Source organism: Dreissena polymorpha, chromosome 10 (assembly GCF_020536995.1).
Source record: "Dreissena polymorpha isolate Duluth1 chromosome 10, UMN_Dpol_1.0, whole genome shotgun sequence".
Classification (NCBI taxonomy): Eukaryota; Metazoa; Mollusca; class Bivalvia; order Myida; family Dreissenidae; genus Dreissena; species Dreissena polymorpha.
In genome coordinates, this window is record NC_068364.1 from 3,687,393 (window position 1) to 3,715,373 (window position 27,981).

At 35.6% G+C, this 27,981-nt stretch overlaps 1 protein-coding gene and 1 long non-coding RNA gene across 9 annotated transcripts in view; both read right to left on the reverse strand.

Moving 5' to 3' along the window:
- Positions 1 to 7,983: 7,983 nt before the first annotated feature.
- LOC127848826 (pyruvate kinase PKM-like) overlaps positions 7,984 to 27,981 on the reverse strand; it is a 100,970-nt gene continuing 80,972 nt past the window's right edge. For 7 of the 8 annotated variants that reach the window (XM_052381472.1, XM_052381469.1, XM_052381471.1 and 4 more), the window contains 3 exons: positions 27,769 to 27,887; positions 10,923 to 11,036; positions 7,984 to 10,289 (listed from right to left, as the gene is read on the reverse strand). In XM_052381472.1, the coding sequence (XP_052237432.1) occupies positions 10,093 to 10,289; positions 10,923 to 11,036; positions 27,769 to 27,887 (430 nt within the window). In that variant the 3' untranslated portion in view covers positions 7,984 to 10,092. Of the gene's footprint in view, positions 10,290 to 10,922; positions 11,037 to 25,424; positions 25,890 to 27,768; positions 27,888 to 27,981 lie in introns of those variants that run through there. The other variant, XM_052381473.1, reaches the window with a different exon arrangement.
- Positions 17,454 to 20,898, reverse strand: LOC127848848 (uncharacterized). The gene is made up of 3 exons (XR_008034788.1): positions 20,496 to 20,898; positions 20,106 to 20,396; positions 17,454 to 17,537 (listed from the first exon to the last, which is right to left on the reverse strand). It is a non-coding gene; the product is annotated as an uncharacterized LOC127848848 (long non-coding RNA).

Below are 27,981 nucleotides of genomic sequence, written 5' to 3' on the forward strand. Positions count from 1 at the left end.
ATGCTTTCGATACAAAATTGAATTCAAAGTAGCAAACGTGTACATAAGGGCAGCCTATCCAAGCGTTCAGGAACGATTTCCAGACGTGCTAACCGAGTACGGCAAACATTGTGGTTGGATAATTGAACGAGTTTCCTCTTATCGTGACACTATACTATATCGGTAATGTTTGTTTTCTCATCTTGAAAGCAACACTGTGTTTATCGATAGTTAATTATATATTCCCCGGACGATTTAGTAAACGAGTACTGACCCTTAAATTCTGCGAGATGGATTTTAATGCGTAATTGTAACTGGGCCACAATTTGTGTCATTGGAACATACCGAGAGTAGTCTGGGATTCCTTACACCAAAGTTCAGAGGTTTTATCTCGAATCAGCCTCCGAAATATTCGAAAATATTCATGCGTGTCTGCAGGCGTTATGTAAAAGTCATTTAAGGGGAAAAGCTGGGTTCAACAGCTACGCCGAAAAAGCACATTATTGCTCTATACCTATGTTTAGGTCTGAGTTGTTGACACCGTGCGAACTGCTAGGATAACAAGTAATGAATAAGCAACAAAGTACGGGTCAATAGGGCTGTCTTTATGACTATATAATTCGTGATTAAAAAGTATTGCACGCACATTTGTTTTTTAATTTATTTTCATCAATTATCTTCTTGTATATTTTGAATTTGTATATGGTGTCAAAATTCAAGTTTTGCACAGGGAATTTTCATCATGAAATTATATTCTTATTGAGATGGGTATTCGATATTACAACAATATTAATTTAATATGAAGGTGACTGCAAATTGTCTTAATATTCAGTTCTCATTACAATCTTTATCATACTTTCTATGCTTTCACAACGTCCAAAAAGGGCGGTGTTGTTGTTATTTTGTCTAAGTTATCTCTTTATCTCTATGAAATAAATAGGATGCTAAAAAGTGCACACATATCTCAACCCGTGCGTGATGACACACTCTTTATAAATTTGAATGGCGTGTGTTCATTTCAAACTTGCGATTAATTTTGAAAAATTAGTTTCGTCTTATCGTGTAAGTACCTGTTATCGAACAGCACCAAATATCGGACGTTTTGTTTTGGTTCTGTATGCACATGCGCAAAAGTGCGCATGACGTCACATTGATAAACAAATGGTCACACATGAAGTCCATGACCTACTTGCCTACTTAGCTTGAAACAAATGCGCCAAAAACAGGTTAAAGGAATGCATTTATTGTTATTTACACCGTTTTGTGTGTTTTTTGCTATTACTTTTTTAATGCATTTATCAAAACGTGCATTTACACACCAAAAATCATATTTCCGTTTGCAATTTTTATTTCAGCAGACGCAGATTTGTTCGCCGAGTCCGGGTCACGTGATAGTCATGTGACTTTGTATATACTGGAGTAGTATTTATGAAGTGTCGGGTAATAGGTCATGTATACATCGGCCGCCATTTTGTTTTGTCTGCTAGAGGTGACAATAATCAGGGAATCATTGTTATGAATTCTTGAAGGTAGTTTGCTGGAAAACTTTACAGATAAATCATTCAATGATTGAACTGTTAGTCATTAGTTAAAACAAAATGTTTTTGTCATTTTAAGTGTTGCAATTTTAAGGTAATTGAACGTAATTTCTTAGGTGTTCGATAACTGGTTCGTCCACCATAAATTATGCAATAGAGAACAACTTTAATGGCTTTAGCGCTTTGATTCTGATCATGTCGCTGCGACGCTTGAACATTTCACAAGCGCTTGCAAGATATAGTCCGAATGCAAACGTGATACATCCATTGTGTCACACCGGTCTTACTAACGTAGTGACGTCACCATTTATGTATAGAATGTGATACATCGGCTATCTTGGATTCCTCCGTAAGATAGGATTTAGGTTACGCATGCGCAATTAATTTCCTTCTATATTACATATAAAATTGTTGATGTTCGATATCAATTTTTACCATGACCAAGCGTTTCAACACTATATCATCATACATCATTGGAAAGATAAATGCATAATCTTTTGAAAAAAATGCATGCCATCAAATTCTATGTGTTGTAACTCAAAATATTTACCTTAGAATAGGCACACCAGTTTTGACACATGTGGAGGCGACCATTTTTACTCAAATAGTATGACCTACATTCAAAGCCGGGAACCATCAACAGAAAAGGTAGAGCACAAAAATGGCTTTTTTTCTTATTGCTTACAAACATACCTTCAAATTAATACCAAAAACAACCATTTGCATTCTATTTTACAAATCCTAGGCAGCATTCCGTGAACAATGTGTGCTATATATCAAATTGACTGCATGTAACCCTGTAAACAGGAGTTCCGGTTTGGGGTTATGTGACCTTTATGAAATAAATCGTCTGCTGATCCAGAGTGGTCCGAATGTTGTCTGCATTCGGCTAACATCCATCCAAACAAGTACGCGCCAATCATCTTTGTTGGCATAATATGCCTAGATAACAGGTGTACAGATATACAGTTAATTTATGGGGGTCCATAATGTTGCGTGTCCCCTAATAATGGTCAATATCGATCTATTACAACATTACACGTTGCGTTATAACATTTAAACGTTTGCTAAATGTAGTTCTTTGTTTTATTTTAACTATTTCAGTGGTGTTTTACCAATACACAGTTACCGTGTTTGTTGAGGTAGTGGGATTTTGATTTTATATTTACAATTAAATGGCATAATGCGTCTCGTTTGATTGCTCCCTCCTTTTAACAAGATGGCCCTAGTTCGCTTACCTGAGAGGAGTCGGTTCATTCAATCTTTACCAAATGTCAAACTTGACCTAGATATTGTCAAGACAAACATCCTGGTCAAGTTTCATCATTATTTCATCTGCAAGTCATGATCAATGTACCTATGAAGTTTCTTGATCCTAGGCGTAAGCATTCTTGAGCTATCATCCGGAAACCATTTTTCTAAGTTGAGTCACCATGACCTTGACAGCCATTGTGTGAATACGTTTTTTGGCACTGTGACCTTGACCTAGTGACCTGAAATCAATAGGGGTCATCTGCGAGTTATGATCAATATACCTATGAAGTTTCATGATCCTAGGCATAAGCGTTCTTGAGTTATCATCCTGAAACCATTTTACTATTTCAGGTCACCTTGACCTTTGACCTAGTGACCTGAAAATCAATAGGGGTCATCTGCGAGTCATGATCATTGTACCTATGAAGTTTCATGATCCTAGGCATAAGCGTTCTTGAGTTATCATCCAGAAACCATTTTACTATTTCAGGTCACTGTGACCTTGACCTTTGACCTAGTGCCCTGAAAATCAATAGGGATCATCTTCCAGTCATGATCAATGTACCTATGAAGTTTCATGATCCTAGGCATAAGCGTTCTTGAGTTATCATCTGAAAACCATTTTACTATTTCGGGTCACCATGACCTTGACCTTTGACCTTGTGATCTGAATATCAATAGGGGTCATCTGCGAGTCATGATCAATGTACCTATGAACTTTCATGATCCTAGTCCTAAGTGTTCTTGGGTTATCACTCGGAAACCATTTTACTATTTCGGGTCATCGTGACCTTGACCTTTGACCTAGTGACCTGAAAATCAATAGGGGTTATCTGAGTGTCATGATCAATGTATCTATGAAGTTTCATGAACCTAGGCATAAGCGTTCTTGAGTTATTACCCGGAAACCATTTAACTGCTTTGGGTCACCGTGACCTTTGACCTAGTGACCTGAAAATCAATAGGGGTCATCTGAGTGTCATGATCAATGTATCTATGAAGTTTCATGATCCTAGGCATAAGTGTTCTTGAGTCATCATCCGGAAACTATTTTACTATTTCGGGCCAACATGACCTTGACCTTTGACCTAAAAATCAATAGGGGTCATCTGCGAGTCATGATCAATGAACCTATGAAGTTTAATTATCCTAGGCATAAGCGTTCTTGAGTTATCATCCTGAAACCATTTTACTATTTCAGGTCACCTTGACCTTTGACCTAGTGACCTGAAAATCAATAGGGGTCATCTGCGAGTCATGATCATTGTACCTATGAAGTTTCATGATCCTAGGCATAAGCGTTCTTGAGTTATCATCCAGAAACCACTTACTATTTCAGGTCACTGTGACCTTGACCTTTGACCTAGTGCCCTGAAAATCAATAGGGATCATCTTCCAGTCATGATCAATGTACCTATGAAGTTTCATGATCCTAGGCATAAGTGTTCTTGAGTTATCATCTGAAAACCATTTTACTATTTCGGGTCACCGTGACCTTGACCTTTGACCTTGTGATCTGAATATCAATAGGGGTCATCTGCAAGTCATGATCAATGTACCTATGAACTTTCATGATCCTAGGCCTAAGTGTTCTTGGGTTATCACTCGGAAACCATTTTACTATTTCGGGTCATTGTGACCTTGACCTTTGACCTAGTGACCTGAAAATCAATAGGGGTTATCTGAGTGTCATGATCAATGTATCTATGAAGTTTCATGAACCTAGGCATAAGCGTTCTTGAGTTATTACCCGGAAACCATTTAACTGCTTTGGGTCACCGTGACCTTTGACCTAGTGACCTGAAAATCAATAGGGGTCATCTGAGTGTCATGATCAATGTATCTATGAAGTTTCATGATCCTAGGCATAAGTGTTCTTGAGTCATCATCCGGAAACCATTTTACTATATCGGGCCAACATGACCTTGACCTTTGACCTAGTGACCTGAAAATCAATAGGGGTCATCTGTGAGTAATGATCAATGAACCTATGAAGTTTCATGATCCTAGGCATAAGCGTTCTTGAGTTATCATCTGGAAACCATTTTACTATTTCGAGTCATCGTGACCTTGACCTAGTGACCTGAAAATCAATAGGGGTCATCTGCGAGTCATGATCAATGTACCTATGAAATTTCATGATCCTTGGCATAAGCGCTCTTGAGTTATCATCCGGAAACCATCTGGTGGACGGATGGACCGACATGAGCAAAACAATATAACCCCTCTTCTTCGAAAGGGGGGGGGGGGGGGGGGGGGGAATAATGTGAAAACTGCCCCCCTCCCAGCAGCCATGTTATTCAACTGACGGGAACCATTTTTGAACTCAACTCTCGTATCAAGAAAACAAATTTTCTGAGCAAATTTCATGAAAATTGGGCCAAAAATGTGACTTCTACTGTGTTCACATGATTTCACTATAAACATATAGAGAAAAATGCCCCGCCCACTGGCATTCAAATGCCTACTGTTATTTTGCTTATTTAATTTTATTTGACTTGAATGAAATAAAGAAAGACAACATAAATAAGTGTAGATTTTGATGCAAAACGGGTCCTGCCCCCTTCCACACCAACCCCCTTTCGTGTTTTAATTGCTTTAAAGTAGTGTAGATTTTGATTAAGATCATTTACGATATATATAAAAATCGACATGCAAAATGGGTCCTGCCCCCTTTCACACCAACCCACTTTCGCGCTGTCTCGCCGCTGTTCCTGACCAAAATCCTTTGGAAATGCAGGATTTGTTATGCACTTTGACCTAGTAAAGTTAACTTGACCTTTCAATGAGGAGCATGTCACTTGTATGTGACACATTGTTTGGTACTGGGGAATACTTATCCATAATGTTATTCAAATATCAACAGTAATGTTTCAATTATAGAAATGAAATTGATTATCCAGCTATGAGCTTTAATTGTGACCTTCACCTTTGACAAAGGAGGATTGGAAATCATCAAAACCTTTCGCCTAGTCATGAGCATCTTAACCCTTTGCATGCTGGGAAATCTGTCGTCTGCTAAAATGTCGTCTGCTGAATTCTAAAATTAGCATTTTCTTCGATTTTTTTTCAAAGAATACTATCAGAATAGAAAACAGTTTGGATCCAGATGAGACGCCACGTTCTGTGGCTTCTCATCTGGATCCAAACTGTTTGCAAAGGCCTTCAAAATTCAGTTCACTGAAAGAGTTAAGCTCAGTTATTCCAATATTTAATGACATTGATGTTGAATCGAAATTTGATATAAAAAATATCAAACAGTCTGTCAGCAATATGTGTAATATTAATAAAACTATCTCACATAAACAATGTTATTACTCAAGCATTTATTAACCAATTATTGGGAAAAAATCACAAGTTTTATTATAACAGTGTCTTTAACACGGAATTGAAATATGTAATAAGCAAACATGATATATTACCATTGTAAAAAGTTTTGAAATACAGCTGTCTTTTGATAACCTTTATGTGACCTGCAAGAGCTATTGGAAGGCAAACACAATACAAGATAAATGGTAAATAATGGAGACCGCTAATGCTGCATACATTCCATCAAGAACTATTGCAGAAGTTTTTTTGTTTTGTTTTTTTAAATATTTTGTTAAATAGCCTGTGCTTAGTTTTGCTTGCAGGAACATTTTGAAAATAATAAGCTGACGCAAAAAAAACATTAATTAGATTATAAACCACTTCTGCATGTATTGACTGATGCAAGGCAGTGATCACAGCTATAGCTTCATGTTCAGTATTGCCTTGTTTATATTGATCTGAATTGATCACTTTCATCTTTATTCAAAGACTACAAGATGAAGACAAGAATTTCTCTCCTGATAAGATTTATGGAGTTTTATTATTCCTATATATCCCTATCACAACTGTTGATAAGTTGAGTTGTTTTGGTTTAAATACATAATCATTTATTATGGTGATTAACAAACAGAACATTAACAATATTCTAATTTCATATTAATAGAATCAACCACTGCTCTTTGATGTTCACTGTGTAAAAAATAATACCAACATTAAATTATATGAATACAGTATTACTTTAGAAATAGATATAAAAAAGTTGTTCACAAAGTTGCTGAAAAAATAACAAGTCCATGTAAAGCAAGAAAAGCATTTGTTCTTCACAGTTTAATGGAGACTATTTTAGTTATCAGAACATTATGTTATAATTTATTCAATTATTTTTTTACAAAGAAATAAAGCAGAGACATAGATAAAAAAGAAAAGATAGTATACTGTGTAAGAAAGAACATGCTGGGATAAAAAAGAATGTTGTTACAGCATAGTTTATAACATCAAGTCATTTGAAGAAAGGAAAACCAGCATAATATGTAACTGTATTAAAAAGTACTTAACTGTACTACAAAGTACATGTTTCAAATAGTATATAAAGAGTCACCTTTTTTAAAATTGTATAATAAACAACAAGTGCTACAAAATAGAGGCAATAAAATACACACGTTCATACATGTAGATATTAAAAGCAGATTTGGGTCCTACATGTAGATATGTATAAAACCATCTGGTTAACAAAAATTGACACGCTAACAAAACATAAAACAAGAGCACCGCCTTGCGGGTGCAGACCGCTCATCTATTTTCTTTTTAAAGGTGAAGGGACTCTCATTTTCAATCACAAAGGAGGGAGGGGTGGAGTGAAGAGCGGTGCATTGTGTGGGGGTGTGGACATTTATTACATTTTCTTCCAAAAATGCGAAAAAAAGGGAAAAAAAAATCGGGGGGGGGGGGGGGGGGTGGGGGGGGGTTGGGGGGGGGGGGGGGGGATTCTTGGGTGCGATGGTTGGACGGTATTTCAAACATAAATAATAAAAATAAATATTTGTGTTTTTTAACCGTTTCATAAAAAAAAATGGGGGGGGGGGGGGGGGGGTGAGGTGGGGGGGTATAGTGTGAGGGTGTGGTGGTAATTTGTGAGATGATCTTAAAAAAAAAAAAAAAAAAAAAAAATAGGGGGGGGGGGGGGATTCGGGTGGGGGGGATTCTTGGGTGCGATGGTTGGACGGTATTTCAAACATAAAATAATCAAAATAAATAGTTTTGTTTTTTAACCGTTTTAAAAAAAATTGGGGAGGGGGTGGGGTGGGGGGGGGGGTATAGTGTGAGGGTGTGGTGGTCATTTGTGAGATGATCTTAACAAAAAAAAAAAAAAAAAAAAAAAAAAAAAAAAAAAAAAATAGGGGGGGGGGGGGCACGGGCGATGGTTTGGGTGGAGTCTATTGTGGTATGTCAGGTAAGAGTAGTTTTGTCAAAGTATCAATCAAATCTAATCATAAATAAAGAAGTTATGGCAATTTTAGAGAAATTTAATAATTTGACCTTGAGAGTCAAGGTCATTCAAAGGTCAAGGTAAAATTCAACTCGCCAGGTACAGTAACCTCATTATAGCATGAAAGTTTTTGAAGTTTGAAAGCAATAGCCTTGATACTTAAGAAGTAAAGTGGATCGAAACACAAAATTTAACCATATATTCAAAGTTACTATGTCAAAAAAGGGCCATAATTCCGTAAAAATGACATCCAGAGTTATGCAACTTGTCCGTTTACTGTACCCTTATGATAGTTTGCGAGTGTTCCAAGTATGATAGCAATATCTATGATACTTTAGGGGTAAAGTGGACCAAAACACAAAACTTAACCAAACTTTCAATTTTCTAAGTATAAAGGGCCCATAATTCCGTCCAAATGCCAGTCAGAGTTACATAACTTTGCCTGCACAGTCCCCTTACGGTAGTTAGTAAGTGTTGCAAGTATGAAAGCAATAGCTTTGATACTTAAGGAATAAAATGGACCTTAACACAAAACTTAACCAAAATTTTCAATTTTCTAAGTATAAAAAGGGCACATAATTCTGTCAAAATGCACGCCAGAGTTATCTAACTTTGCGTGCCCAGTCCTCTCATGATAGTAAGTAAGTGTACCAAGTTTGAATGCAATAGCATTGATACTTTTTGAGAAAAGTGGACCTAAACGCAAAACTTAACCGGACGCCGACGCAGACGCCGACGCCAAGGTGATGACAATAGCTCATAATTTTTTTTCAAAAAATAGATGAGCTAATAAAAGAGTGTATGGGGCCATCTTCCAACAGATTAATTGACCGAAAAAAAAGTAACAATGATGTTAATAACTGTGAGCCTCTTGTATTAAACTTTATAACACAAACCATTACAATTAACTTTTATCTGAGGTTAAAAAAACACAAATAAGGCAAAACCAACAATCAACCATGTGCTGATCAATTAAAAAAAAAAAGCTTGCATTCTCTTTTATGTGCCTTCTTCCAAAATATTGCAAAGTCATTTTCATCTCTTTGTTCCTCAGAAATTGTATGAAAGATTATACATACATATGAATCACTCAAAAGGAACTACAGCTCTCATATAATCTGCCTTAATATAATACTGTATGCCTCATAATCATAATATATATATACATAGATTTTCTCACACCAACAGAACATTTATCAAAAATCACACACCAACAAAATATTTGTAAAAAAATCTATCAAATCTCACAAATAGCGCCCAGCCCCAAAGAAACACTGAGCATAAGGATACCAACAGTCTCAAGATGATTATGCTTTTCAATCAACTCGAAACACATTTCCCTCAACAGAGAAATCATTTATACAAATATTCTAATAAAGTTTCATAACAATTATGCCCAAAAAGTACAACTACTAGTGTGTTCTGAAGCTTTTTCTTTAATTTGACCTAGGGTTTGATCCTACCTGACGCAAGTTTCAAACTCAGCCGAGATATTATTGGGAAAAATGTTCTGACGAAGTTTCGTAAAGTTTGGGCAATCAAAATTTGGCCTAATCTGTTTTAAAGCTTTTTCTTCAATTTTACCTCATGACCTAAGCTTTGAACTATGCTTGACAATAACCCCAAAACGGCTCATTTCAAGCAGGTGCAAAACTGAAAAATTAATAATATCAGTCCCACAATTTGGTGCCTATTCCACTCTGAACACGCATAAAAACTAAACATTGATAAATTTACACAACATAACCACTTCCTGTCCCTATGTTGAGGCTTTGTACTATCCCAGATATGAACAAAAATCCCTACTCCACCCACCCCATAATGTTATTGTTAAATACAATAAATAACCTTAATTATAGCAGCTCCTTCCACCGAAAGCTTCTAACAAACCAACATCCCTCCCCTTAAAAAAACAACATTTTTTTGCTCCCTCTTTCTAGGGACACTTAAACTAAAATGTATATACAGGCAACAACGACGACAACAAAGTTATTTTCTCTGTTGTTGGTTTCTTTAATTTGCCGTCTAAAAGAACTTAATCCTATCGCCCATTCCTTGTGCCAGACTGTCAATGCTGGGATCGGAGCCCTCGCCCTCCTCGATGCGGCTGAAGCTGGGCACACTCGAGATGCCTGTGATTGGTGCCAGAAGGCCATGGGCATTGGGATTGACGGCATACACAACCCGCATCGTGTTGGTGGAACCGCTACCGGGCTTCCAGCCTGTCGGGTAAGAAAATTAGTCTTTAAAAGGGACTTGTTCACATATTGATTTATGAAATTCATATCAGGAAACCAATGCATGAATATTTTTAAATGTCATCAAATGCATTAACTATCGCAACTAATATTAACAGTATTCAAAATTAATTATAATGTAAAGAAAAACGTGGAAGGGGAAAGTTTGGCCTCTGCCTTGATTCAAGCCCAAACGATTTAGGAGCAAAACCTTATGAGTTACGACCAACCCATTCAGGTTTTCAAAAGAATATTTCAGAATTTCATGTACACAAACTTTCCAAATCATCACTATCTATTTCAATTGATGATCACCCATAAATGAAAGATTATTTTAAATAAATTTTTTGGTTTCTTTCTCCCTTAAAAAAAAGTGTACACTTTTGTTAATGCTTTATAATTTGGTAATGCACTTTTTGCTCTTTTATTAGTGAACTGTGTGATAGTTTGCAAGTGAATTTCTTGCTCTTTTGTTAGTTAATGTTTAGGGCCTAAAGTTTAAGGTCCATTGGTTCATGAGCCCCTCCTTAATACTACCTCTTGTTATTTTCTGGCTAATGAGGCAAAGACAACAAATCAATCGATACTTGCCCCTTTTCAGTCGCATTGGCACCTCACCTGATACAATTACAACTGGGTCTCCGACCTTAATGAAGCCTCTATCCATGCCAATCCCTATGCCCTTGTAGATACGCCTATCCACGTCCACTGTCCATTCGTTCATAACTCCGTCTGAAAACAGTAACAAATGGCGTAAAACTGCCGTTTCAGAGGAGATTTGTGTACAGTTTCACTCTACAGTTTATACTTTGTTAAGTAGCCAGTCAATGTAAGTGGCTAAAGTTCCCGCTTAAGGAAGGTGACCACTTTTTAGATGGTTGGTCAGCTGAACGTATCATCTTCATTCAAAGAGACTGTCGCCATCAGAAAAACACTTTCTCAAACATGCCATAAGTTTGTGACAAAAGTTTAAAGTCATTAGCTCCAGTTGCAAAACGCAGATCCTCACTTGTCCTTTTATTGCCTACTAATGAACACACTCACTAGCTAAGTGTGTGTGTAATGACACAAGTAAGGCATGGGTTACCTTTATTGCATGCTGATGTTAAGGCATACATATCTATATTCCCAGCAAATTTAATGCATTTATAAATATATTTCATGAAAATGTGGGACATGCATATTATATAATTATATTCTACATCACACAACATTAAAACAATCTAAACAATAGCTGTCTCCATAGGATGACATATGCCCCCAATAAACGCTTTGATAGAAGTTATGAGCATTTTTCGAAACCTAAACGCAGATTTCAAAACCTAAACGCGGACCCTAAGATCAAGGTCAAGGGGGTCAAAATTTGTGAGCTTATAGAAAGGCCTTGTCCATTCACATGCATACCAAATATGAAGGTTACATCTGAAGCAACATAGAACTTATTAGCATTTTTCAAAACCTAAACCCAAAGTGTGACAGACTGACAGATGGACCGACAGACAGTGCGATCACTATATGCCCTCCTTCGGCATAAGACCAATACATATCTTATATTGTTGATTGAAGACTTGCCTTTTATAGTACAACATTTATACATTCTCATAGCCTGCAATCAACATATCTAACTCTTTCAGTGCTGGAACCGAATTTTGAAGGCCTTTGCAAACAGTTTGGATCCAGATGAGACGCAACAGAACATGGCGTCTCATCTGGATCCAAACTGTTTGCTATTCTGATAGTATTCTTTGAAAATAATCGAAGAAAATGCTTATTTTAGAAATTCGGCAGATGACATTTTAGCAGACGACAAATTTCCCAGCATGTAAAGGGCTAATTTTCCTAACTTTTCACTAGCTGAAAATTAAAATTCCTTAAATGCCAATAGTCTACAAGTGACATATCCAATTTGGAAAATACTACACTTCATTGTTGTATAAAATCTATATATGCCTATACACTTAAAGATCTCACATGAATTCACAAACATAAAATATTGAAAACTTGACAAGTTGATATAGTTTTCACCTCCAACTCAGACCTAGACTCAAACATATCCTTCATATTGTAAAAATATTCATCCTGATGTATCATCAAGACTGAGTCGTTAATCTTGACCTCTAGAGTAGGAATAGGTCGTTTTAAGAATTGACCTGTTGACCTAGTTTTTGGACAGAACTGCAAACTCCTGAGATTCAAACGCAGCCTGACCAGGTTTCAAGCTTACACTATAACTGTTGCCCATTGAAAGGTAAGAATTGTTTAAATATTTGACCTAGGGACCAAGTTGCTTATCTAGAAGCATGTGACCCGGGTTTGAACTTTGTCTAGATATAAAGATAAACAGTCTGACCAAGTTTCATAAGATGGAGTAATAAATGTGGCCTCAAGAATGTTTTTATAAGATTTAAACTGGTGACCAGTTTTTTTGTTTCAACCAGATTTGAAAACCGCCCCAGAATATGTCAAGCTAAAAATTTCTGAAAACTTTCATCAAGATTGGAAGAAAAATGTGGCCTCTTTAGTGGCAACCAGATAAATTTGGTGATGCAACTAACACACTGCAAGCCACACGAAGACAAACATGGGGTGATCACAATAGCTCACCTGGACCAATCCATGTTTATGTGAGCTAAAATGCCTAATCTTTGAACAAGTCTCTTAAAGATGCTTGTACATAATGTAAGCATGATAACATTTAGACAAAGAGTCCAAAACCTTGAAGATTACATTTAAAAAGCATTAAGGCGTACAATTTGATGTTACTCATTTACTTAATAAGCAAGTGCAGAAAAATTTATATTTGGAATGATATACAATTTGCAAACTAAAAATTGAACAGTAAAATTGATAAAACACTGAACAGTATAAAAATTCAAACTTTAAATGTTAACGAAAAACAACAACAACAACAGCAAATTAATGTTAATCCTTGAATTAACAAAAATATAACTGGTATCAACTAGGGCTTGTCACAGTAGTAATGGATATCCCCAAAGGCAGCATGTCATTTTGTCTAGCAAGTTGGAATACTAAAGTAATAGACATTCTAAAGTTTGAATTGGGGCATAACCTCAGACATTTTTAATTAAGGATGAAAACTAGACACCTGTAGGCAACATGTTGAGCCTTAAAGTCCCCGTTCGCGGAGATATATATGGGCAGAATCATAAGAAAACGTGTTTTTATTGAAAATATCACTGTAAATTCGGTTGAAAACAAACAATATGGCAATTTTTATTTTGGGGTCGAGTACAGTAAATTTTGAAAACGACCTAATTAATATTCATAATTTGACACGTTTATTCAAACCTAAACAAACAAAATTGTGGATAGGGGCGAATTTAGCGGAGAGAAGGTAAGAACAAATGCATATACATCTGTTACAGACAGAAAATGAATTGTAACGCTAAGTTTTTCTAAATCTATGTATTTATCTTCCATATGCTAATAATGTTTAGCGAAAGCTAAATATAGATATAATTTGCATAACTCTCGACGCTGCAATGATTTTCGCCAATTGCATGTATTTATGATCATTTAAATATTATTGTATCAATTCAAAGCTGATTTTGACCAAGTTTTCGATGTCAACCTCATTAAAAAATTTATTTCAATGAATTTATGTACTTTATTTCTCGCTATACGATTTATATGCAAAACAACGATCTATTCCGTGAATGGGGACTTTAAGTCAATAATGTTTGCAATTATTTATTAAGCTGAACCATTCACATGTATGATCTTTGGCATTTAGTGTAACCTTGACCTTTTATAAACATGTGACACACCTTCTCTACATGGTTAACAGTTTTGGTAAAATTATTCGAAAATTACAGGATGAATGATATAGTTACAGCCTGAACAAGCTTTTTATTGCAAAATGTAACTTTTTACCATTATATGTGTCTAGACCTTTGAGGTAAGATGGTTGTTGTTACACATTACACACAGTCTCCACATGATAAATATTTGTGGTAGATAATTTTAAAATTGCATTATGAATGATGAAGTTTCAGTCTGGACAAGCTGTTTGTATGCAACATTCAATCTTTGATCTTTAAGATTGACCATGACCTTGACGGTAAGAATAATTTTTACATGCATGACACATTTTCTCATGGTGGACTTTTGTGGTTAATTATTTTGAATTGCATGATGATTGACACTATTTTTAGAGTCCCATTAAGCTCTTTTTTTACATTTGACAAATGTATAACCTCAAGTAAAAGACCGTGACCTATGAGATTGGGAGACAGGTTTACACATGACATCCTTCATTGTAGTCATTTGTGGTTAGTTATTAAACAAGAGCACTGCATAACAGGTGCCAACGCTCGGCTGCCGGTGCATTTTTTAATAAATAAAAGTTTGTCTAATTTTTTGTTTTTGTTAAGAGGTCACAGTGACCTTGACCTTTGACCTAGTGACCCACAAATGGTTGTGGCGTGTAGAACTCATCAAGGTGCATCTACATATCAAGTTTCTAAGTTGTAGGTAGAAGCACTTTGACTTTACAGCAAACTGTCAAAGTTTTAGCACGATGCAGGCGGACGTCAGGCGGCGAACTTCAGACAGCGGATGACACGACGAGCTGGCTATGACAATACCTCGAGTTTTCTCCGAAAACAGCCGAGCTAAAAATTGCATGATTCACCACAAAGGTACAGTCAGGATAAGCTTTATAATTGCCAAATTTGACCTTTGACCTCTATGTGGGATCTTTACCATTTAAGTAAGGCAATGGAAGTAACACTTGATTTATCGTCTCATGATGGTAAAAATTTGCAGAAAGTTTGTTTTTAAAAGTTTTTTTTTTAAATTGACCAATTAATTACAAAGTTACAGTCCCGTCAAGCTGGAAGGGACACACACACATGACTGCTATATCAAGCTTTCCACTAGCGTCTCCACATGCACAACTTCGGACACCATGCTCAATGTTTAAAACACACTAAGTGACCCTGTGACCTAGTTTTCAAACTTGGCCTAGACATCATCTAGATACAACTTCTGACCAAGTTTGGTGAAGCTGGGATGAAAACTACTTGAAATAGAGAGTGGACACCATGCTAAATGTTTAATATGCACCCGTGACCTTGTTTTTGACCAGGCATGACCCATATTCGAACCTGAACTACACATCATCTAGATACAACATCTGACCAAGTTTGGTGAAGATCGGATGAAAACAACTTGAATTAGAGAGTGGACACTTAATACGGACCGACCAACAGACAGACAAACAAGTTCACTCCTATAAACCTCCCAATACTTGTTTGTTGGGGTATAATGCAGCCAAGTCTATATGTTACATGGTTAGAAGTGAAGCAGTTGTACAAGGTTGAGGCTATAGACAGACAAACGGCCATGGTGAATCCAGTAAACCATCCTTTACTTCGTAGTGGAATCAAAGCAAATATACCACTGATTACCCCTAATAAACTTAAAAAATGTCAGACACTTTGTGGGGAATTAATAACATTTCAAACTTGTTATAAACTTGCAACAAATAGTTACATGTAACTATAGTAACAATCTATACTTACAACACTATACTGCCATACATTTATTGTAGAAAGACGCCAAGAGTTCATTGATGTCAGTGATTCTCGGGATATCAATCCATTTTTTCTTCTTTTTTTCAATCTCAATTTTCTAAGTAAGGTCTGAATATTTCCCCCAAAATGTGCACATTATTTTAACATGCAAATATACCCACCCCTAAATTGATTGATCAAAATTCCATCTAACTTGCAGTTTTTGGTTTTAGCATGATCACTCCATTTCATGTCCATTCATGCAGAAGAAAGGGGTGACTTGAAGAATAAGAAATTAATAAAGGGATCATATGAAAATAGTATTTGCTCTGGTATAGGTAGACATACGCCAAATATGATGTGAGTGGTATATAAGATTCATATGAATGGGCTAAACAGCTGGGAGAACAATTTGTTTCTAAACATTCTCAAGTATTGATAGTTCAAAAGATGAATAAAATGATGCGAGGATAATGATGAGTTGAATGTTTAAAAAGACTGCTACACTGTAATATGATATTTAAGAGTTGATGGTTAAAAAGACTGCTACACTGTTATATAAACATTGAAGAGTTGATGGTTAAAAAGACTGCTACATTGTTACATGAACAATGATGAGTTGATGGTAAAAAATACTGCTACATTTTTACATGAACATTGATGAGTTGATTGTCAAAAGGACTGCTAAATTGATGCACAAATATTGATGAGTTGATGGTTAAGACAATGTTACGTGTTAATTGATCAATTGATGATGGAATAGACTGCTAAACCAAAGAGTTGATATTGATATGTTGATTTTTAAAAAGACTGCTTCACTGATGATGAAAATGTGAAATTTACGAATGGAAGGGATTGATAATATTCTTATTTAAATTAATTTAGTTATTAAAGGGACGCGTTCACAGATTTTAGTTCTTTTGAAAACACTGTATTATGTTTATTTGGAATAAGACATTAATTGGGTACTTAACTGTTTTTCAACAATGCTTTATGTGCAGTTTTACTTGATGTTTTTTTATTTTGACAATTGTTTTAGTAATATGCTATAAGTTATTTAACCTAACTACTTAAATAATTGCATCATTTAAATTGATTTTAGCACAAACTGTATACCTGTTCGGATTTGTTCAAAATCCTCTAAAAATGAGTCTGTGGGAGCATTAACACAGTTTAATTACACGTGAAAAAGAAAGAACAATCACTTTTAATCAGAAAGTAAAGGAGCTAATTATACTACAAGCTTAGCCAAAATATTACAATTGCACGCACAGAACACAAAATGAACAGATTTGTGCAAAAAAATCACCAAAATTATTACCTTAATGTCTTACTCCAGAAACGAATAATACCGTTTTAAAATATATTATGTCTTGAATAGTCATATATATCTATAATACAAAGAGCTATCTCAATACAGTGCACTCCATGACTTGTCTTGTTCTGCCTCAAGTTTCAGGCATTTTTCTGAATTGAACTGTTTTGATAGTAGCTTAGATATATAAGCAATCGAAATATTAAGTATTTGTCTAATTAAAAAAACACTTAGCCTGAGCCTTGATTTTAAGAGGAAGTTATTCTTCTTTATCCTTTATGATCTTTATCCAATATGCAAACATGAAGTTGTTTACATATGCATTTATCATCATAGCTTATTTTAAAGCATTTTTCTATAATAAGTATCATATTCATTGACCTTGATAACACATCCCCCATTAAGTCCCTGGACATAATGATTGACCTTGATAACACATCCCCCATGAAGTCCCTGGACATAAAGATTGACCTTGATAACACATCCCCCATGAAGTCCCTGGACATAAAGATTGACCTTGATAACACATCCCCCATGAAGTCCCTGGACATAAAGAATGTATACATGTAACATGTTTCATTACCATTTCTCAATTTGTTATCAAATTAATAAGTATAAAGATTTTTTTTCCACTATCAGTGCCTTTTACCTTCATTCCACATACACTTTATGCAATCCCATGCTTGATATTTTATCATTTATGTATGAGGTTTCAATGTTATAGCTTAATTGTTAGTAAGTGACTAAGCAGAATCGATTTTTCTATGTTTAGTAACAGTGACCTTGATAGTGATGCATGCATGTCAAATGCAACACAAGAGATACAAAACTCAGCCAATGGGGTCATTTCAATATGGGGAATAAATGTTAAACGTTTGAGCGACATTCGTCTAGGTGTTCCTGAGAAACTAGCTCCCCCCCAAAAATATCTTCTTTTTTTGTCCATATGCAAAATACTTAGTATCTGTGACACTAGTTAAGTGAAAAACTTTTACCTGCTTAAGTGCACATGTAAACTTCTGTGCATATATTGGACCCATATTTTGATACATTTCAAACAAGAAACACCAAACTTGGCCTGTAGGCTTATTTTAAAATGGAGAATACATGCTTTACCTTTGAATGTAGTCCCTAAAGACATTTCTAAGAAACCAGCATAACAAACAAGAGCTGTCAAAAGACAGTACGCTCGACTTTTCGAGTGCTTGAAAGTATAAAGGGGAAATTGTTCATATTCAATAATGTCAAGGTAATATAGTCATATTATAACTGGAAGAGGACCATAATTGAAACATATTAATCGCTTATGTTTAAAGAAGTGGTACATTATAGACGATTCTGAGTTCAAGTATATTTTCCAAAATCTATTGAACATTTGTAAAGACATAAAACAAACTAATAAGATTATATTTTAAGTTTGATAGCAATAGCTTGGGTGTGATGGTTGGATGGTCTTTCAATAATAAAATCATAAAAATAAATATTTGCATTTTTTTACCATTTTTCAAAAAAAAAATTCTTTGTGTGTGTGTGTGTGGGGGGGGGGGGGGGATTGGAGAGGGGGAATCATGTGGGTGTGTGGTCATTTATTACATGATATTTCAAAAATAAGAAGAAACAAGAGATGTGTTTGTCAAAAACACTATGTCCCCTACTGCGCCGCTTTGAAGCCATATATTTGACCTTTGACCTTGAAGGATAATCTTGACCTTGACTTTTCACCACTGAAAATGTGCAGCTCCATGAGATACACATGCATGCCAAATATCTAGTTGCTGTCTTCAATATTGCAAAAGTTATGGCAAATGTTAAAGTTTGACACAAACAAACACACAAACCAACAGACAGGGCAAAAACAATATGTCCCACACTAAAGTGGTGGGGGACATAAAAAAAAGGATTTTTTATTTATTTTTTTTTGGAGGGGGGGGATTCTGGGTTGGGGGCTGGGGGATGGTTTGGGTGGAGTCCATTGTGGTATGTCAGGTAAGGGTTGTAGGAAAGTGTTGTAAGAGCTGTGTTCGTGACACACAATTCCCCCTACTGCACCGCTTTGAAGCCAAATCTTTGACCTTTGACCTTCAAGGATGACTTTGACCTTTCACCACTCAAAATGTGCAGCTCCATGAGATACGCATGCATGCCAAATATCGAGTTGCTATCTTCAATATTGCAAAATTTGACCTTTGACCTTGAAGGATGACTTTGACCTTTCACCACTCAAAATGTGCAGCTCCATGAGATACACATGCATGCCAAATATCGAGTTGCTATCTCCAATATCACAAAATTTGACCTTAAGGGATGACCTTGACCTTTCACCACTCAAAATGTGCAGCTACATGAGATATGCATGCATGCCAAATAACGAGTTGATATTTAATATTGCAAAATTTGACCTTGACCTTTGATCTTGAAGGATGACCTTGACTTTTCACTACTCAAAATGTGAAGCTCCAAGAGATATGCATGCATGCCAAATATTGAGTTGCTATCTTCAATATTGCAAATTAAGACCTTTGACCTTGCCCTTTGACCTTTCACCACTCAAAATTTGCAGCTCCATGAGATACGCATGCATGCCAAATATCAAGTTGCTATCTTAAATATTGAAAAATTGGACCTTTGACCTTGAAGGTTGACCTTGACCTTTCACCACTCAAAAAAGGCAGCTCCATGAGATACGCATGCATGCCAAATATTGAGTTGCTATCTTCAATAGCACAAAATTCGACCTTGAAGGATGACCTTGACCTTTCACCACTCAAAATGTGCAGCTACATGAGATATGCATGCTTGCCAAATATCGAGTTGATAATAAATATTGCAAAATTTAACCTTGACCTTGAAGGATGACCTTGACCTTTCACCACTCAAAATGTGCTGCTCCAAGAAATATGCATGCATGCCAAATATTGAGTTGCTATCTTCAAAATTGCAAATTTTGACCTTGATCTTTGACCTTGATGGATGACCTTGACCTATCACCACTCAAAATGTGCAGCTCCATGAGATACGCATGCATGCCAAATATCGAGTTGCTATCTTCAATATTGCAAAATTTAACCTTTGACCTGGACGGATGACCTTGACCTTTCACCACTCAAAATGTACAGCTCCACAAGATACACATGCATGCCAAATATCAAGTTGCTATCTTCAATATTGCAAAATTGATGACCAATGTTAAAGTTTTTGGACGGATGGACGGACGCCATATATTTGACCTTGAAGGACAACCTTGACCTTTCACCACTTAAAATGTGCAGCTCCATGAGATACACATGCATGCCAAATATCAAGTTGCTATCTTCAATATTGCAAAATTTGACCTTTGACCTTGACCTTTCCCCACTCAAAATGTGCAGCTCCATGAAATACACATGCATGCCAAATATCAAGTTGCTATCTTCAATATTGCAAAATTTATCCTTTGACCTTGAAGGTTGATCTTGACTTTTACCACTCAAAATGTGCAGCACCATGAGATCCGCATGCATGCCAAATATTGAGTTGCTATCTTCAATGTTAAAGTTTTTGGACGGATGGTAAGACGCCATATATTTGACCTTTGACCTTGAAGGACGACCTTGACCTTGACCTTCCACCACTCAAAATGTGCAGCTCCATGAGATACACGTCCATGCCAAATATCAAGTTGCTATCTTCAATATTGCAAAAGCGATGGCCAATGTTAAAGTTATCGAATGAATGCACAGATTGACTGACAGTTCAACTGCTACTGGGGGCATAAAAAAGGGGGAAAAAAATAAAAAATTTGGGGGGGGGGGGGTGGGGGGATTCTGGGGTGGAGCCTGGGGGAGCCATGGTTTGGGTGGGGTCAATTGTGGTATGTCAGGTAAGCCTTGTTTTGTCAAAGTATGAATCAAATCTGATCCTAAATAAAGTTATGGCAATTTAAGCAAAATTTATTTATTTGACCTTGAGATTCAAGGTCATTCAAAGGTCAAGGTCAAATTCAACTTGCCAGGTACAGTACCCTCATGAAAGTAATAAAGTATTTGAAGTTTGAAAGCAATAGCCTTGATACTTAAGAAGTAAAGTGCATCTAAACACAAATTTAACAAAATATTCAAAGTTACTAAGTCAAACAAGAAACTGTCAGAAACGGGTGATGCTCCCCAAAGTTTTTTTTGTCACAATATTGCACTATATATTCAGATAAAAGGAAACGTCTTTAGGGCACAGTAGTTGGGGGGACAATAATTTTTTGATAGAAAATGTCAAAGGGCCATAACTCTGTGAAAAATCATCCGACCAGAACCCGCTGATAATATGCACATCTCCTCTTGGTAGTGAAGCTTCACATAAAGTTTCATTGAATTCCTGTCATTAGTTGCTGAGAAATAGCCCGGACAAGAATTGCAACATATGTACAGTTAATGGAAAATTTCAAAGGGCCATAACTCTGTGAAAAATCATCCCACCAGAACCCGCTGATAATATGCACATCTCCTCTTAGTAGTGAAGCTTCCCATTAAGTTTCATTGAATTCCGGTCATTAGTTGCCGAGAAATAGCCCGGACAAGAATTGCACTATATGTACAGTTAATGGAAAAATTTTAAGGGCCATAACTATGTGAAAAATCATCCGACCAGAACCTGCTTATAATATGCATATCTCCTCTTGGTAGTGAAGCTTCCCATAAAGTTTCATGGAATTCCGGTCATTAGTTGCTGAGAAATAGCCCGGACAAGAATTGCACTATATGTATAGTTAATGGAAAATTTCAAAGGGCCGTAACTCTGTGAAAAATCATCCGACCAGAACCGGATGATAATATGCCCATCTCCTCTTGGTAGCGAAGCTTCCCAAAAAGTTTCATTAAATTCCGGTCATTAGTTGCTGAGAAATAGCCCGGACAAAAATTGTGCACGGACATACACACGGACGGACAGACGAAGCGGCGACTAAATGCTCCCCCCAAAATAAATTTTGGGGGAGCATAAAAAGGACCAAAATTCCACCAAATGCCAACCAGAGTTATGCAACTTTTCCTTTACAGTCTCCTTATGATAGTTAGCGAGTGTTCCAAGTCTGAAAGCAATAGCTATGATACTTTAAGAGAAAAATGGACCAAAACACAAAACTTAACCAAATGGTAAATTTTCTAAGTATAAAAGGGGCCATAATTCTGTCAAAATGCCAGTCAGAGTTACATAACTTTGCCTGCACAGTCCCCTTGTGATAGTTAGTTAGTGTTGCAAGTATAAAAGCAATAGCTTTGATACTTCAGGAATAAAGTGGACCTAAACACAAAACTTAACCAATTTTTTAATTTACTAAGTATAAAAAAGGGGGCATAACTCTCAAAAATAATGCTGACAGAGTTATGCAACTTGACATTATCAATTGTCTTGTTGCCATAAAGAAGTATTTTAAGTTTGAGTTAATTATCTTTGATAGTGTTAAAGTCATTTGACTTAATAACAAATTTCAACCAACGGTGATGCCGACGCCAGGGCGAGTAGTATAGCTCTCATTTTTATTCGAAAAGTCGAGCAAAAAACTTGAACTTTCTATGGTGCATATCTGCATTCCTAAATATAATCAAAGCGCTGACGGCACTGAATTTGTTCGCTGTTGTATAATCTTAGACGCAACTTAGTTTTCAAAATTATGTTATAGCTTTTTATATGGCAAGTTTGAAATGACCACAACCCATTCAAATTTATAAAGAGTGTCTTAAAACACAGGTTGAGATGTGTTGTTTTTTTCCAAATTATTGATACAGCTAAACAGTGTGCACAGGCTAATCTTATTTGACATGCATTAAGCCCCGTTTTCCCTGAAAGCAGCCAATATGTACAGATTTCAATGATAAACACTAGACTGGCCAACGTTGTCTTACAAGCTGTTAAATACACACTATGTAGTGTACCAGTGAGAACAGGCAGATGCGGTGGTTAGAGCAGATGCTTTAAGCATTCGTCATCTGCTTAATTCTACTGCAGTTATCCACACAGGCAGTCACAGATTACGGTTCCGAGCGTAGCTAAGCCCATACTGATTTGCAAACTTGAGTCTGCATTATTTGTGAGCTAACGCTCACAAATAAAAATGGTCCTGAATTTGACAATTTCCAAAACAGATTTACCAAATTTGACTTCAGGGTCAAAAAAAGATATGAGGATTACATGTTTAAAGTTTGAATGAAAGGGCTAAAGCTATTCCAGAAAAATTATCTCATAGAACAAGATGTGTTTGTGAAACACAATGTCCCCCTATATGACGTTTGACCTTGACGGATGACCTTGACCGTGACTCTTCACCACTCAAAATATGCAGCTCCATGAGATACACATGCATGTCAAATATAAAATTGCTAGCTTCAATATTGCAGAAGTTACATTACATGAGCAATTTTGACCCATATATTTGACCTAGAAGGATGACCTTGACCTTTCACCACTCAAAATGTGCAGCTCCATGAGATACACATGCATGCCAAATATCAAGTTGCTATCTTCAATATTGCAAAAGTATTCATAAAATAAGCGACTTGGGCCACATATATTTGACCTCTGACCTTGAAGGATGACCTTGACCTTGACCTTTCACCACTCAAAATGTGCAGCTCCATAAGTTACACATGCATGCCAAATATCAAGTTGCTATCTTCAATATTGCATAAGTATTCATAAAATAAGCGATTTGGGCCACATATATTTGACCTCTGACCTTGAAGGATGACCTTGACCTTGACCTTTCATCACTCAAAATGTGCAGCTCCATGAGATACACATGCATGCCAAATATCAAGTTGCTATCTTCAATATTGCAAAAGTATTCATAAAATGAGCGATTTTGGCCACATATATTTGACCTGTGACCTTGAAAGATGACCTTGACCTTTCACCACTCAAAATGTGCAGCTCCATGAGATACACATGCATGCCAAATATCAAGTTGCTATATTCAATATAGCAAAAGTTATTGCAAAATGTTAAAGTTGGTGCAAACCAACCAACCAACCAACCAACAGACCAACCAACCAACAGACCAACAGACAGGGCAAAAACAATATGTCCCCCACTTCTATAGTGGGGGACATAAAAACTTATACCTAGCTTGGACACCCATACTGTATACTGGGCTGAGAATAATGGCTTGCATTTTCTTTGAAGTTTATATTAACAACAAAAAGCAGGGGAAAAATGCCTGTCACTGGAATCTATTACACGCTCTCTGGAGGAAAAATCTTATGTGCTAAATCAGCCCCAAACATGCCTTTATATTTGTAAGCCAAGTAGAAAAATTTGTTTGTTTGTAATACAGTTACATGCATTTCCCAAATTACCATAGCATAACATACTCTTTATAATTTTAACGATTCAAAATGATAAATATCCATTAATGAATCAATTTTTTAAACATTTTTCTTAGTTCAATATTCATTAAGAATCAAAATTGTTAACATTGTTCTGATAGTTAGGAGTGTTATTTATACTATATTGAACACCATAAATTTTTGAAACTATGATAAAAATGATGTCATTTTGCCAAAGTGTGAACAATTCCCTTTAAGCAAACATAGAGTATAGAAAGAATACAATACATTAAAATTTTGACCTGAAACCCTGATTTAAAACTCGCTACTATGTGAAGCAAGAGGGTATAGCTTAAGCATTTTTTTAAATAGGATAATAACAATTACCAATGCAGAACTAAATATCATATGGAACAATGCATGTCAGTTTTGAGGGAAAAAGTAATTACATAATTGCAATATTCAATTATGCAAATATTACAAAAACTATGCCTTTAATATAAATTCCACTTATTTCAAACTTAATCTTATGTCTGTTCTTTGGTTTATTCTTTAGTTCTAACTTCACATGACAGCGTGTTTTGTATGTATGAAAATATTTAGTAGAATATAGTGGAGAGTTACCTAAGACATTACCTTCTTCAGAATCTGTCAGAATTCAAAAACATTCATAGTTCAGATAAAATATAATAAAAAAATTTGTGACAAATTATCTCATTGAAGACTGAATAATTTAAGTGCACACAATGAAAACCAACAATTAATGGAAACTGCTCTCGGGGTAGACACATTTCAGCAACTCTTAAATATATATGGTGACATTATGTGAAAAAACCAATATGTGAACCAAATATATGATTACATCGAAGCCAAATAGCCCTATTGGTAATAGAAAACATGTCTTAAAGTGTATTGATTGTAAAGCAGCTATGTGAACATAAGAACATCTATATAATGAGTAGCTACAAAGTGAGAAGAGTTTTAATAAATTTATTAGTTCTAAAGCTTAGCATGCAACAATAATGCTTTTGAAATAAACAAATGAAAATTAAAACAATTTCAATCAATAAAACACATCTCTACTCTAAAAACAGTATATCATTAGGTCAAAAATAACAAAGAATGAAAAAGACTTGATAGTTCGAAAAAAATGTTAGCTCATTTCAGTGTAATTTCCCCAATTTCAACCCAAATGGTCCGAATGCCAAAATGTTCTACTAATCATTGAACCCCTCAATCACAGGTGTCCCCAAGATTGGACCACTGTCATTTTCCGGGACATTAATCAGACGCATTGTGTTTGTGTAACCAGATCCGGTCTTCCATCCGGTTACAATGACAAGAGGGTCACCGTTTTTAATGAACTCTCGGCCCCGTCCCACGGAGATACACTTGTAGATCCTTCTATCCATGTCCTCCGCCCACGTATCTAATTTTGGTTCTATTTATGTACAAAAGCAAGTCCCATTAGTGTAATCCTTGTTTAGACAAGGAAAAGTTTATAGTGTCTTTATTATTCTAAAACTTAGGATTTTACTTTCTATTTTTTTATAGGCACAGGGAATTCCCAGCACAATCAGATTAGGAGACAGTTCTATTTATAGGCACAAGGAATTCCAAGCACAAACAGATTACGGGGACATGCACAAAATGAAATGATTCATGAAAAAAATCATTCAGATATTAACCATTATTTAAAATAATATATTTATGCTTTTTGGACATTTATTTAACTTATTCTCCCATATTTCATGTAATTGTAATTCTGATACAGGAGATAAATTGAAAACAAAAAACCAGGCTTTCAATGTTTAAAACTTTGATCAAAACATGGTCAAAAATCAAAATTCAGTAAAGCATTTAAGGACTCAGACAAAATTATTAAGAACTTAACATACATTATAACAATGTTTAGCTACTTTCTATAAAAGCATACAAAAAACATCAATCATTGGCCAAAAGTCACTGTAAAATAACCATCTATGTAGAAGTTACACACAAATCGCACAACAAATGCAAAACAATCAAACAAAGGTCTAAGAAAAATTACCATGTGCTGCTAATACAGTCTACTGATAATACTTTTCTATAAATTGACCCCAAAAATAATATTAAAACTGGTTAGGACATGCAAATAAATGCAACAGATATTTGTTGGATTGTGTAGATAATCGAATCTTTTCTCTTTTACCATCTGCTTACATATAAATTAGCTTAACTGCACGTGTTTCATTTTTGGAGAAATAATTACCTTATGAGAAATTGTGAGGCTGGCAGCTGGAGTAAAACATTAAATTTCTTATTTTTAATCAGTGATATTTTTCTATAAACAACAGTAAAGAATAACCAGGTGATGTTTGTGTATAGATAGCGTTCAATGATATAATCCATTAAAGTATAAAAGCTTTTTGGGAAGCATTTTTGACGTTATACAAAACATTTCATTTCAGATAAATCTTATATGGACGGAAGAAAGAACAAACAAAGGGAAAGGCTGATTGCTATATGTTTTCTCGCAACTAAAAATGCTCGGGGCATTGTGTAGTTTGATTGAATTTTCATTTAACTTGCAGTTATAGAAAAAGTGTGCCTTCACTTATGAGTACAATTTTATCATAACCCCAAATCAACAAATATCCTCCATATAATGTATAGGGATAATGGGTTCCAGATTACCTATATAATGTATATGATATATGAATTTTTAAGTCAGAAGATTTATATAGTGGACCACTTAACTATGTTATGGATAGGGACAGATGATAAACAATTCAGCTTGCCTATATAACAGACAACTTTTCTATAAAATGTATGGAAACTTTGGAATTCTGAATCAGATCACCAATCATGGACAACTTAACTATATAACCTTAGGGACTCTGGCTTTTAAAAATTGGCTCACCTATATAGTGGACACCTTACCTATATAATGTTAAGGTACTCGGGATTTAAGCCTACCAATATTATGTATCCGAACTGGGGATCTTTAAATCAGGTGACCAATAGAATGAACAACTTACATATTATACATTGAATCCGCACCTGTATAATGGGACCCTTTGCTACATAATCAACACCTAACCTATACAATATAATGGATACCTCATCTACATAATGAACATTTTTCTTATTTAATTGAGACCTGATATATATTGTGTATAGGGACGCTAAATTTTAATATTAGCTAACCGATAAAATGGAAACCTTACCGTTAAAATACATACCTTAACTACATAATGGACTTTCCTTATATAATTGACATCTTATCAATCTTTCGTACAAAGACTAATATCGGCAAACCAATATTATGGTAACCTCACCTATATAATGGATAGGGAAGACGCCTCTGTACAGGTGGGCCTGACGTGCTGTCTGTGCATTACGGGTGATCGCCATCACTGGACAGCGTGGGCGATATGCAGAGATGAGGAATGCAGACCTGAAACCAGATTGCCACTTGGTTACAACATTCACCTGTTTATGAGTCTGGATTACATTGAGAAAATTTGAAGTTTATAACAATCGAAATATTT